This window comes from Apiospora hydei, assembly GCF_038363865.1.
Source record: "Apiospora hydei strain CBS 114990 chromosome Unknown utg000006l_segment0_segment0, whole genome shotgun sequence".
NCBI lineage: Eukaryota > Fungi > Ascomycota > Sordariomycetes > Amphisphaeriales > Apiosporaceae > Apiospora > Apiospora hydei.
The window spans coordinates 817,059-830,864 of NW_027117365.1; the positions used below are offsets into that span (position 1 = coordinate 817,059).

Below are 13,806 nucleotides of genomic sequence, written 5' to 3' on the forward strand. Positions count from 1 at the left end.
CCTCCTGCAAATAATTCGCGTCTCCACCGGCCAACCAACCAAGAAAAATCCAATAATCCAATCCAGACCCAAGTTCTCTCTCTGCGTGTGTGAGTCCATCGAGGAACTACATTACTCCATTGTATTTGTATGTATGTATGTATTTGACAATTATTCAAACCTGTCCCTCTGCATAAACGCATTCACAAGTTTCATATCAACTCCTCGGGGTATCTTTGTTTCTCCGGGTATAAGCAGTCAAAACCTGGGGAAACTTCCGGCCGTACTCTCAGGCATAATAAGAGTAAGTAAAAACCAAACAAAAAAAGAACGTATTAGGAAACCATCGAGAAATATAGGTAAACGATAGTGAGGTTATAATGAAGAAGCAAAAAGGCGCTCAAAATCGGCCAGTCATCGTCTGCAGATGTACGCCGTTTGTCCAGACGGCTGCTGTAAGCTCACCCAGCATGCTGCTGCTCAAAGACGACGACCGACGCTGCTGCTGCTGCTGCTGCAAATCTCAAAAGGCAGCCCGGCTCGGCCTGCCTTCGTTCAGCAGCATGGTGTACTCGCTTCGTTTTCGGATCAGGAACGCGAGTCCGAGCATATAGTCGGTGCTGTACTTTTCGGACGAAGTGTGCATTAGGGGCTTGAGCACCGTCCCCGCGAGCCGCTCGGCCGTCATGTCGTTCTTCTCGGCCGCGTCCGCGATCGAAGACCACAGGTTCAGCAGGAGCTTGAAGATGCCACGGCCGGGACCGCGCAGGCCGCCCAGCGCCTCTTCCCAAAAGTCGATGCACTGGTCGGTCCGCGTCGAGCTGGAGCCGCTCTGCGTCGCCTGTCGCGACAGCGAGATCCACCGCTTTGCGACCGACTCCGAGATCAGCGGCTTCGGGAGCTGCGACAGGAAGATCATGATGATGTCGGCGGCGTCGTACACGCCGTAGTTGTCCCAGTTGACGTTCTCGCCGTACTTGGGCGCCCGGCTGAAGGTCTCCTTGAGTTTTTGGACGCGGTATCCGTCGCCCGGTTCGGCAAAGATGTCCGGCGCCTCGACGCCTTCTCGCTGCAGGAAGCTGCAGCACTTGTGGATGCAGAGCGGGAACTCGCGCCGCGACGAGCCGCTGCCGCCGCCGCTGTGGTGCGTCTTGGCCGTGCTCTTGGCCGCCTGCATGCTCTTGGCGAGGGAGACGCCGAACACGGCATTCGAGCCCGGCGAGGACGGGCCCTCCGGGTCCTCGAGCTCCGTCGTCCACAGCGGCAGCTTCTTGATGGACGTGGACAGCCGCCGGCTGCCCCGCCGCACGAGGCTCGCCTGGATGATGGGCGTCGACGGCCGCATGTTGTCGTCCAGCATCGAGCTCAGGTCGTCCTTGGACGACGACGATTCCGAGATGGCGTTCCGCACGTGTCCGAACAGGCGCCCCACGCTGAAATTCCCGAACCGGGGGCTCTTGTTGTTGCTGCCGCCCTGGCTTCGCAGGTTGTTCCCGTTGGAGGTGATCTCGGTCACGACCCCGAACGCTTCTTCGGGCGCCAGTTCGAACGAGGCGAAAGGGGTCACCATGGTTTTCCGCCGCGTGTCGAGCCGCTTGGCATCTTTGGGCGGCGGCGTCGGGGCCCGGCTCGGCGTTCGACTCAGTGTCCGGCTCGGCGCTCGACTCGGTGCGCGGCTCGGCGTGCGGCTCGGGACGCGGCTTGGCGCGCGGCTCGAGCCGTCTTCGGTCATCATCTCCTCCATCAACGTGTTCACCTCGGCGAGGTAGGGCTCGGCGTGGTCTTCGGAGCTTTTGCGCACACTACTACTTTTCTCGTCGGAACTCTTGCGCACGCTACCCTTCTCGCCGCCGGAGATATTCTTTGCCGGTTTCGACGAAGACGACTCCCCGTCGCTGACACCAATCGCACTGTCCGGGCCCTGGCTGGCTTCGATCGCCGCCGCGGCGCCTTCCGGTTCGTCGCCGACGTACGCTCCAAACGACGGCCCGCCCCCTATGTAGGCGCCGTTCTCCATGTCGGCGATGATCAAGGAGTCCGCGTACGTCTTGAGGGCGGAGAAGTACGTCTGCAGGTTGTGCTCGGTCCCGTCCGATTCGAACTCTTCCGGCAGGCGGAACTGGAGCTGGCCCATCTCCTCGATGATCCGGATGGCTTCGCCTCGGACCTCCGTCTGTTGCCGTACGTTGTCCAGGTCCTCAAAGTATCCCCCGTCCGTGTTGTCATAGAGATCGCGTCCGCTCGTGCTAAGTCAATAAGTTAGCGCAGGCCGCCAACTTCTACTGTAAGCTCTAAAACTACTTACGCGCCGACGAGGTCGAGGGGCGAGTCCCACGGTCGTCCGGTGCGCCTCTAGGGCGTCTCGCAAGTCGGCGATGTGCGGCTTGCCCTCCGAGATCCACCGGGTCCTCTTTTCCGGCCTCGACAGCTCGGGGCTGGAGAGCGCCAAGAGGCTGGTGTCGAGCTCGTCCACGATGACATTGCACTGCTGCAATATCGCGGGCGTCTGGGCGGCGATCTTGGACGGCAGGTTGGGCGCGTCGTCCTTCAGGAGGTTCAGCACGCCCTGCAGCGAGTGCAGCTCCCGCGAGACGGCGTCGAGGTCGGATCGGGCCTCGCGCACTTCGCGGACGAACTCGTTCAGGACGAGGGTGGCCCTGGAGATTGTGTTGCCCAGTTCTATGCAATCGGTGGTTATTGTGCTTTAGTAGTGTCAGCTGTGGTATGTTCGACATTTAAAGTGGGAAGAAGGAGCAGCAGCTCCTAATATTGCAACTTACAAGCAGTCCATATTATACTCAGTCTTTCCAGCCTGATGTATATGTGTTCGACTGACCCAAGGTTAAAGTGAACTCTTGTAAGCAAATAAAGAAAAGTAACAGCTCTCAGAGTTGTTTTCCCAAAGTCTCTCTAAAAATGGAGGGGGGGTAAAAGCGTCATTCCCTGAAGAGCTTTGTAACCGACGGGCCCAGCGAGGATGTCACCTCTGATAAAGCATTCGGAAGGTAGTCTTGATGTGTAGATAGACCAGGGTGGGGGGGCTCGTGCCCAAGGAAGGGGGATCCAGGTTGTTTAATTGCACTCGAAAGGTTTGAATCTTGAGGACGAGCGCAAACCTGCAGGCACTGGGGCTGGGGGCAGCTTTACCCCTGCTGGCTATCCCTACCCTGGTTTATAAATTCCTCGACAAGGGTCTCTCGACACAACACACCCCACGCGTCCTTGTCCGTCCTTTGCGGCAGAGCAGAGCAGCAGAGGGCAGAAGGAAGCCGACTTGGAAACAGGGTGTGAACGAATGTCAGCGTCCCTGCACCGAGGGATGTACGTACTTACTATACACATGGCAACGGTCGTACAGAGGCGGCGTCCAAAGAGCTCGGCTCGCCCCTCACTCACTCAGCAGGTCGCCTTCTGGCTGGTCAGAAAGATACACACACACAGACGCCACTAGTCATCAATATCAGTCTTATATGCATATATGTGCACGTTAGTGTGTGCGACTCGGATCAAGCTAGATATGTAGAGTTGGGGTTGTGACTTGTGAGGAGTTGCTACTGGAGGGACGGCGACTTGCCGAGCTTCGATGTAGCTTACTTCCACGTTGTCCTGCTTGTAAGTGGTGGTTTAAAGTCTACGACTACCACGGTACAACGGTCGCCGCTACACCCCCCAAACCCCGATTCCACGACGATTGCCGTTGTCTGACGTGACCAATGGAAGGGCTTTAGAAAAGTAAGGAATTGCTTAGTCGGGAAGACCACTTTACACGTACAGTACCACTTACTCAGTTCCTCTCGGACCCAACCTGCGGGTGGGGTCGCAATCGGCGGTCTCCAGCTTCAGGGCCTGGGCATGGAGGAGGTGGTAATCTCTTCGCGGCTTTGACAGGCGCTCTGGGCGGGGAACACAACCAGCAGACGAACGAGATCAGAACCTCCTCGGGGCTTTTTTGTTTGTTGCAGTTTAGCCAGCGTTGCTCATTGACTCTTTTCGGGTGCGACACACACACCCTCCAATGTAAATCTCTTGTCGGACGGCTCTCGTCGAAGCTGCATATTTGCATCTGATATGAGGGGATGGATCCTTGCCCCGAGGCAGCGAGGAGAAGAGCCAAAGTTCTCCGCACGCCTGATCTCATCCCGTGCCAATCGCTGCTCTCCTGACTGCGGGTGTTACACTGGGCCATGAATTAATTGACACCCAGCGCTTCTGTTTCTGCAGCAGTTTCGATTTCAGGAGTACTGTAAGCACGCACATGGCAATATGGGGATTCAAGGGGCTGAATGTGAGCCCTTTTTCGTAGAAAAGTGCATACGCACGACAGAACGAGCGTCAGGGCGCCGGCGCAGAACCGACTTCCATCAATCGTTCTGTTCTGGACCGGAGACGTTTTGACAAACCCACATGTACGACATTGCCAGCAAGGCCCCCCAGGGCGGCCCCTGGAGCCAGACCCAGCTTGGTGCTATAGCGGAGCAAACCTCCACGCAACGGGGGGTTCCAGTCATTCGACTCTATTGCCCAAAACATACAATCTTCAATGTTATACACCTGATACATACTTCATTCTTACCTAGTTGTGTATATTCCATAGTTATGTTCTTTTGATGGGGTTGCTTTTCCGCTACCCTACGTACATGTTTCGGCGCCTGTTGCCTTACGCTTTCAGAGGGCTTAATGCAGCATGGAAATGCGATATATCAAATTCCGGGTCCCCAAGTCGCATGCCCTCCTTCCTGTTTGTTTCGCCTGCTGCGCGGCCGCAAAAACGAGAGATGTCTATTAATTACTACGTGTAACCGGCGGAATGGCTCCCAGCATCGACCGCAAAGAAACAAAGCAAGTTCACAGATGGGGCCACGACAGGTTGTTGAGACTGCTTGTTTTCTTTGTCGTCCGTCAGAGTCAACATGTAAGCCCCGCAACTCCGCCAGCTGGGGAAAAAGGAAAAAGCCCACTGCGTTGCATTCTGTTTCGTTTCGGCGGTGCGTGGTCGAGACACTGTCGAGACGTGGTGGCGTCCGGCTAGGTAGTCTGGTTCGCTGGCACAGATGCCGACCTGTCACTGCGAGAGTCCGCTGCAGGCTGAGCCGGCTGAGGTCGCAGTTGTTGGACAAACGTAGCACAGCATAGCATAGCACGTATGCTAATAAGTATGCGCGTATGTGACTTTGTGATATGATATGTCGCACTGACCGCCGCTGCTTGTTCCCTACTAGTGCTCGAGGCTAAGAGATATATGCAAAGCTCGCGCCCGGGTTGATCTTCGCTGGATACCTGTACGAACTGCAACGCTTATTATTCCGGTGATGAAAGGGTTCCACTGTGACTGAGCAACCATCATATCATGATCACGGCAATTCACTGAGTGTTGGTGCGTTCGATCTGTCCAACGTGATCTGTCCGGCCATTGGATTTTCTTTCCGTGGCGCATCTTGGTAGAGAAGAGGAATCGCGGCATCATCGTTGGATCAAGCAGGTGCGTGTCTGTTCCGTGCATGTGCCTGCGATCGATTTTCCCCCATTGGCAAATACACCGACTGGAGCTGCCTCTTTCGGGTCGGCCGTGTATCGAAGAATCGCATAATTGGAAGAAGGAGGTAGAGAGCATGGCGCATGGCGGCTTTCTTGATGGTGTGTAGCATTGCAGCAGTGGGAAAGTCAACACCTAAGCCTGGCCTGGTCTATAATCCCACATGATCAAGAATACAGGATCTACCATGCCGGCTGCTGACTTTCAGCAAGTCGTTCTAATGCAGGCTGGCTCTCGTGGCATTCAGGGTCGATAGTAAGAATACATATTGATTGCTGACTCATTCCTACAGCCCGGTCTGAACATATGGATCTCATTGATGTAAGCGACAGGCTTCTTCGTCCCATGTATCCATCATAAACACTCGTTAACTATTTTGAGCATCACGTAAACTGATGGTAGGATTTGTTCCCACTTGACAGGCTGATCATGACGCAGCGGTTAAGAGCTTGATGGAGGGCGGCTGAAACAGACAATTTCGCTACGATCCCGGCACGTGTGGCACAGCAGCTTCTCTCGATTGCATCGCTCAATGCCCCGAGAAGTGGCAAATAGCTACACACTTGTGATCGAACGGGACGGATGGGGAGTACATAAGCCGATTGCCCCTGGGGCCTGGCGGGTAGGATGCAACCCATGCGACATTCCATAAATAACACACTTTTGACGTTGGTGATGATGGGCTTACATGCTTTATCGATATTAGGTGTCGTCACGATCCGGCCGTCCCAACTTACCGCCTAAATGAAACCAAAGAACCCGAGTTCCATCTACACAATTCATAGACGAGGCTGAGAAAGACATGCGCATATGAATATGCATCGTGCCCAACTTCGGAATGCAACAGCAATTTGAACACATGCATACCATAATTATGTATGTACTGCTGGCAGCTCGCTTTCCGTCCGTTCGTTCCGCTTGATGCGTACATCTGGGCGTACCCTTTCCCCCGGATCTCAACCAACCGCATAGACACCACGGACGGCAGCCGGGCGGACAGGGCAGAACCTATGTAACGTCAAACGGTGACTGGTCCAAGCTGTTCCCAAAGGACCATCGGCATGCGGTGTGACGCCTCGCCTCGTCGTCGATGGATGACAAGTACACCCCCAAATATGCGTTGCACTTCCACGCACGTCGTCGGTTAGGGGCCAAGAAAGTTTCGGTGCAGCCTGCGAGTCCCTTGCGTTCCAATAATTGATTCTCCCGGGTTGACATTGTTGCAAAGGGAGGGGGCCAGTTGGGGGCGTTTCTGTTCCCCGAGTTGGCTTGACACTATTTGCTCAGGCTCGGCTTGCAACGTCTCGCTTGGAAAATCATATCTCCCAGAATTTGTTTGTTGCTACATGTAACTGCATCGCCATGCATTCCCACCCCTTAGGGCGGCTTCGCTTCCACGGATATGAGCTTTGCTCGGCTTCTCACAACTAATGTTAAATGGCAGCCCAATATCTCGCGGTGGTCTACCGTAACGAGGCTGTCATATATCTCAATAGTGAACAGTTGGTGTACAGGACTAAGACTATTGTCACCGTAAGTGTGGAATGGGCCAAAACGGTCAAGCCCTGTCCGTATGTAGGTGAGATTGTCCGCTTCCCGTCTCCGAAGCACCGGCTCGCGCTTCTCAACCCAAGAGGCGTACATATCTTTACTCACTATACTTGGACCTTTAGAGAGTCTCATAGCTTATCTTCTGTGATTATATTTATTAGTCGAAGTTTGAAACCTGCTATGCTGTTATTCTTACTTTCCCCTCAGTTTAGACAGGAGTCTGGGTACTGATAGTATGGAGAAGCGTCTGTGTGTACATTTTATTTCGAGGGCCGCGAGCCGGGTCCATTGGAAGCAAACCCCTTCAAACCGGCGACTGTTCTTTTTTCCTTCACGATCGCCGGGTCCGACTGCATATCTGCATCATAGACTATGCTCCAGAGAACAAAGTTTCACAGTCTGCAGAACATCGCAAGTGCATCTGGAATTGGCAGCATGCCCGGTACGCTTTGCACCCTATCTTTCTTTTTGGCCCGTGGAGTCGGCGGGTTCTCGCCCGAACGGTTCGTGGGTCCTGTCCACCCTTGGCAAAGCAAGGGACCTAAGGGGAAGGGGGATCAAATGGGAGCCGCGGGACGAAGCGCGAATTACACCACGGGGACGTCTTGCGCCACGTGCTCATTACGAACTCACTTTCGACGAACAAGAAAACTCGCCTTACGGTACACTACGGCGTTCCAGACAGCATCTCATAACCGAAGGAAACACGCCAGACCGGCCCCTGATAATATCAACAAACGTCTCCTTGGAGATTCATGAGATGGTAGTGTCGTATGTGCAAATACTACATAAACGTTCAACTCGTGGCCCGACATGACTCCGAAAGAATGCGAACAAACGTTACATATGCATGTTCGCAGAGCAGCAGCATACGTGGGTCATCGCCGTTGAAGAATTCCCGGGATAGCAACCTTCAATCGCCCATCGTTGAGTCATGAACATCAATAGTGCCAGCAAGTTCCAACAACAGACATCTTTCTCTGACTAGACTTCAAATCGCTCATCACGAAATGTCCGAGAGATAGGGAAACCGGCACAGAGCAGCAGGGTACAGAACAAGTTACCCTGAGGTAGGTTGATTGGTAGACAGAGAAAACCAGATTCTTGACGTCCGAGCGCTGGTATGAGCGCAGGGTACGCTGCGGCGTGCTGTTCATAGCTGGCAGAATGGAATGTTGCGTTCGTCATATCGAGTGCGGGGGACCAGAAGCATGGGAATTGTCTGCGTAGTCGTGAAGGAATGCAGCATGCACAGAATGGTTGGTGATACTACGTTCCTGACAGCTGCATGCGGCTTCTAATTCGAGATCAGATTTCTATTAGTCGATACCAGAAAGAATGCAGTTGTCCGTCTTGGTTGGACAATTCCCTCCAAAAATAACATGCCAGGCACGGACAGGACATGATTGGCCTGCGACTGGTCGTCTAAACTAAGGTTATCTGCTTATCGGTCGATAACGACCGGAAAATCAACGAGGCCGCAGCTGATAAGGAAATTTTTGGACGAGTAGGGGCCCCACATCCCAGAAAGTTTAGTAGTTTTGGCTTCAGCGCGAGAGGTCGGACCGCTGAATAACAACAGTAAAAACACATATCCTCCAAATACCATATTAATTTCTGTTATTCGAATATCGACAGTATGGCGCCCGCAAAGGATATGGTGCTGCGCTCCGACAGCCAGGTCGTCGCTCCCGTCAGCCCGGAGCAGACCCTGAAGGCGTCCAAGGCGCTCCTGGTGCACATGAAGAAGGTCACCAAGGACAAGGCCGCCAGCGCGACCAAGAAGAACCTGCTTGAGGACGACGAGTCGGCCGCCAACGAGACGCCCATCTGGATGACCGTCACCACCAAGCGCCACATCACCGACAACAACAGGCTCAAGCCGCACAAGATCACCGTCCCCCACAAGCTCGCCACCGATCCCGAGCTGAGCATATGCCTGATCTCGGCCTCGCCCCAGCGCGCCTACAAGAACCTCGTGGCCTCCGAGGAGTTCCCCGAGGAGTGGAGGAAGCGCATCGACAGAATCATTGACCTCACGAAACTGACTGCCAAGTACAAGCGCTACGAGGAGCAGCGCAAGCTGTAAGTTCCCATTGTCGCCGGGTACATCCTGCGCAACCCTCGGCATGCCTCTAACGTTGTGCACCCCCAAACAGGTTCGCGGAACACGACATTTTCCTCGGCGATTCCCGAATCATCAACCGCCTTCCCAAGGCCCTTGGCAAGGTCTTCTACAAGAGCACCGCCAAGCGCCCGATCCCCGTCGACCTCCAGTCTCGTGACGAGAAGAAGAGCAAGAAGGTCAAGGGTGATGACTCCGTCAACACCTGCACGGCGGCCGAGATGGCAGCCGAGATCGAGAAGTCGGTCGGCGCAGTCCAAGTGCACCTTTCGCCCTCCACCAACACCGCGGTCCGTATCGGCTACGCCAGCTGGACCGCCGAGCAAATAGCCGCCAACGCCGAGGCCGTCGCAAACGAGCTGGTGAAGAAGCTGATCCCCCAACAATGGAAGAACGTCAAGTCTATCTACATCAAGGGCCCCGAGTCTGCGGTATGTTACCTTCCTAGATGCGCCCAACCCAACATGTTACTAATTACTTAATCTTAGGCTCTGCCCATCTGGCTCACTGACGAGCTGTGGCTCGAGGAGAAGGATGTTGTGGCCGACGACTCCGAGGAGGCCAAGGCCCTCATGGCCCCCGAGAAGGCCAACGTCGGCAAGAAGCGAAAGTCTCTGGACGGAGCCGCCGAGCCCGCCGAGCCCGCGCCTAAGAAGGCTAAGAAGGGCAAGCTGTCCGTCAAGGCCGAGACTGCCGGCGACGATTTGGACAAGGAGATTGCCGAGAGGAAGTCCAAGCTGAAGAAGCAAAAGGCCGCGGCCAAGAAGGCTGTGGATGTTTAGAAGACAGGCTTTCTGCATGGATACTACTCGCTTTGATTGCGTTTCTGTGGCGTTTGGGGATACTGCGTCCGTTGGGTTCAAGGCATCGCACGGCGTTCTCGAGAGGGAAAATAAAATCATACATAGTCAGGGCCAAGCATATCGATCGCGAATAATAGAAATGTCTTGTGTGTTGTCCTTCTAAAATTACACTGCCTGCTTGCTGTGAAAACTACAATTTGTTGCGTAACACTTCAATCCCAGACCCGATTCTTCAACACATTATCTACAACTCACCCATGGTCTCGTCCTTTCGGAACTTCTTTCCGTACGGGCCAAAGTATTCGGTGAACGTCTCGTTCAGCACCTTCTCGGACAGCTGCATGTGGTCACCGGGTGTGGTCTCGAACTTGAGGCCGCCCTTGCGGTCCAGCTCGCGCAGGCCGATCCAGTCCTCGCTGTAGAGCTTCCTGGCGCGCAGCGGCGTGGACTCGGTGCCGTTGACCTCCTCGAACCAGGCCGTCTCCTTGGGCAGGACGGTGGTGTCGTCGGCGAACATGTACATGACGAAGTTTTCGAGGTTCGCGACGTTCTCGGCGTACGTCTTGTTCTTGAGGACGCGCTCGTTGTTGATGTCGGCGAGGAAGTTGGAGGCCTCGAGGTAGCGGTCGAGGTCGGTGGGGTCGCGGAAGTACTGCGCGGGCACGAGCCGCCCTTGCACGTACGAGCTGAAGGTGTTGCCGTGCAGGAGCGCCATGGCGCCCTTGCAGAGCCAGTCGGTGGCGCCGCAGGCCTTGTAGTCGACGATGCCGTTGTGCTGGCTGCCGAAGGTGACGAGGCTGCGGACGGGGGGTTGTTGCAGCGCTCGACGTAGCCGCGCAAGAACTGGCCGCCCTGGGAGAAGCCGACGGCGTCGATGGCGGGCGCGGTCGAGAGGATGGGGTGGGCGGCCAGGTCGGCGCAGACCTTTTCGATTTGGGTCGTCACGTTGCCCCAGAAGGTCGCGGTCCGGTCCGCCGAGGCTTGCTCGTCCATCCGGACGTAGTACACGAAGGTGCCCGGGTTGGCGGCCTCGGCCAGCTCGCCGACGGACTGCAGGCCCTCGGCGGCGTAGTTGTCGCCGAGGCCGTGCCAGATGACTAGGGGTAGGGGAGTGTCATTTTCGGGGTCGTCCTTGGAGCTGAGGGGGTTTCTGTTGCTGCGGGTGCGGCGATGAGAGGGCTTGGGTGGCTAGCCCGAGGACGGCCAGCTTGGTGGCGGCGCGCATCGTGGGTTCTGGATAGTTTGGTTTGGTTTGGTTTGATTCGGGGATTTGGAAATGTTCTGTTTCAAAGTTGGTGAATTTGTGTTTCTAAGCGGCACTGCCGGGTATGAGATGGGGGAGAAGTTGTTGAGTGATGAGTGATGTTGATGCAGGGAGCTGACAGGCAGACACAGGCGTAGATAATCCAATTACGTACCCTGACGTTAGCGGCTTGCGCACTCCCCAAGTCGCAGCTACCCTTTAACGGCAGCAGGTCGCACTCGGTAGCAGCTTCTCTTTAATTGGCCAGAGCTTAAGCAGCTTGTAAGTCGGAGAGGTTGGTCCTCTGAGATTCGAAATCGCAGGCGCAAGTAGGATCGCGATGCGTGTTGACCGCTCAGTCACGTCAAAATATTCTGCAAGGGCCACGCAATATTTAACTTACCGATCATGGATTCTGGCTCATGTCTATCCGAAATATAATATTTTGCTCTTCCATTTTGGCATCGGCACATGTAGCTGAAGGACGATGAGCGTTACTGCAGCCACACATGCACCGCCACACTCAGTACATCTGCTGCTCAACCTCTAGCGCGAAGCTTCAACTTGGCTGCACTTATGAATCTTCCACGAGAAACTGAAGCCTCTAGCAGCAGCAATACGAACTGGAGCAGAGCCTTGCGATAAGTCTCAAGTCCGGCTGGTAGCAAAGTACCAAGAAGCATCACCATTCAGCTGCAGGATCATCGTTCGCGTCCAAGATCTCAGTATGGCTCCCGCAGCCACGTCAGTCGCCGACGATGGCGGCATTGAACCGCGTGGTCCTGACCCAGGTCGCATCATCACAAAGCATGATTTCATCTGCGAACAGCATATTCAAATGCTGACCAAGGGAGTCTCCAAAGAGGAGCAATACCGGTTGGAGGGCGTTGCGCTGATTGAGAGTGTGAGGGAAAATCTTGGACTGTGAGTTTTTGTCGGTCAATACAGTTTGAGTGAGCCCAGATGAAGAAAATATGCTAACAGTATTCGCAGCCCAGCTAAAACCTTTGCAACTGCTTGCACATTCTGGCACAAATTTCGTCTGCACTATGGGAGGACGGAGTTTCCATTCAATGAAGCAGCTCTTACCTGTCTCTGGTTCGCGTGCAAGACCGAGGACACCCAAAAGAAGTCCAAGGAGGTCGTGTGCGCATCTTGGAACATCAGCAATCCGAGTGACCAGCGGACACCGGACGACAAGGTGAGAACACATCACACGGTATATGTTTTCATTCACTAACAGTATCTGCAGGTATTCGAGAAACGCAGCCAGAGCATGATTGGCATCGAGCGCATGCTCATTGAAACGCTTGCGTTCAATCTCAATGCGCGTTACCCGCTCGGCATGATGGTGAAACTCATCAAGAAGTTCCTGGCCAGGGAGGAATGGAGCACCGAGTTCTACACCATAGCATGGGACATGGCATTTGATATCTACAAAACTTTTGCGCCTCTCAAGAAGACGACCTGGACCGTGGCTCTATCCCTTCTCGAGCTTACTTCACGCCTCACCGGTCTATATCAAGACAAAATTCTCTCAATCAACTGCGAAGAGTACGGGGTTTCGCGCGCTCATATGCTGGAGGTCATGAGCGATCTGCTCGACCTTTACACCCAGAGCCACAAACACACCCGACTCGGTTCTCAGTACCCCCTGGACAGGTTTATCGATATCAAGATTACTATCAACAAAGAAATCGAGGATCGCCATATCGACTTCACTTCGTGGTGCCAGGATTGCGCGTTTCACGCACCGAAGCCTCCTTTCCCTCCGGCCAGTGGTGCAGGTATCGGCAACACGGAAGCTATCACGAAGAGGTTCATTTTCGACCGTGACGCTGCGCGCGAAGAGCAAGACATCACCCGGCCTTACTTTGAGGATGATTTTGAAGAATACGAAACCGAAGTCGAGGAGGAGGTTCGCCCGGAGCCCGATAGATCCCGCGATCGCCGTGGCCCCGAACCCAAACGGCCCTTAGGACCTAGTCACGGCCGTCATGGTGGTAGGCGTGGTGGCGGTGGCGGCGGCGGTGGTTTTGGTCCGGGTGGCCACGGCGGTCCCGGAAGACAGGGCGATGGCTGGCATGGCGGTCGACGCCGTGAAGGGCGGCGGGGCGGCGGCGGTGGCGGCAATTTCCGCTGAACTACTATAATATCGCGGCATTGGGAATTCGGTTTCTTTTCTAGCAAAATTGCGTTGCATATGTTTGGCGTCAAATGGTGGGTAGACAAAATGATACCCGGGCCCAGTTGAGCTTCTTCAAGTCAGCTGCGCGTTGTCCTGTAAACTACGTAATGAGCTTTGAATAATGGTTGCTGGCTCAAAGCTATTCCTCCCATGTGCTTGCTCTGCCACATCGAGCGCATCTTTCCCAGTGCTTCTACCACTCGACCTGTCCCAGAGGCAGAAGCATATGAACTTTGTTGCCATTCACACTTCTCGAACAACGCCCGAGCCGATATATTTATCGATGGCAAAACTGGGGAAATAGAAAATGGCAAAAGTTCCTCCAATCATATGCTCTACCGGTTAATGTTCTTTCATGGGCAGACCCTTCGGACACGGGTATTT

The 13,806-nt window shown here is 54.7% G+C and overlaps 4 protein-coding genes across 4 annotated transcripts; 2 read left to right on the forward strand and 2 right to left on the reverse strand.

The window, feature by feature from the left end:
• Positions 1-502: 502 nt before the first annotated feature.
• On the reverse strand, positions 503-2,770 carry PG997_007444 (uncharacterized protein; the record flags this gene model as incomplete). Its single annotated transcript, XM_066811759.1, has 3 exons — positions 503-2,146; positions 2,285-2,681; positions 2,760-2,770. 3 exons carry the CDS (start codon positions 2,768-2,770, stop codon positions 503-505), a joined length of 2,052 nt encoding a protein of 683 aa, XP_066667101.1.
• Positions 2,771-8,702: 5,932 nt separating this feature from the next.
• Positions 8,703-9,970, forward strand: PG997_007445 (ribosomal protein L1p/L10e family-domain-containing protein; the record flags this gene model as incomplete). The annotated part of the gene is made up of 3 exons (XM_066811760.1): positions 8,703-9,148; positions 9,223-9,619; positions 9,677-9,970. The coding sequence occupies 3 exons, from the start codon at positions 8,703-8,705 to the stop codon at positions 9,968-9,970; spliced, it is 1,137 nt and encodes a 378-aa protein (XP_066667102.1).
• A 265-nt stretch (positions 9,971-10,235) lies between these two features.
• PG997_007446 (alpha/beta-hydrolase) lies at positions 10,236-11,216 on the reverse strand (the record flags this gene model as incomplete). The annotated part of the gene is made up of 3 exons (XM_066811761.1): positions 10,236-10,788; positions 10,836-11,122; positions 11,193-11,216. The coding sequence occupies 3 exons, from the start codon at positions 11,214-11,216 to the stop codon at positions 10,236-10,238; spliced, it is 864 nt and encodes a 287-aa protein (XP_066667103.1).
• A 745-nt stretch (positions 11,217-11,961) lies between these two features.
• On the forward strand, positions 11,962-13,377 carry PG997_007447 (uncharacterized protein; the record flags this gene model as incomplete). Its single annotated transcript, XM_066811762.1, has 3 exons — positions 11,962-12,158; positions 12,228-12,435; positions 12,487-13,377. 3 exons carry the CDS (start codon positions 11,962-11,964, stop codon positions 13,375-13,377), a joined length of 1,296 nt encoding a protein of 431 aa, XP_066667104.1.
• Between the last annotated feature and the right edge of the window lie 429 nt (positions 13,378-13,806).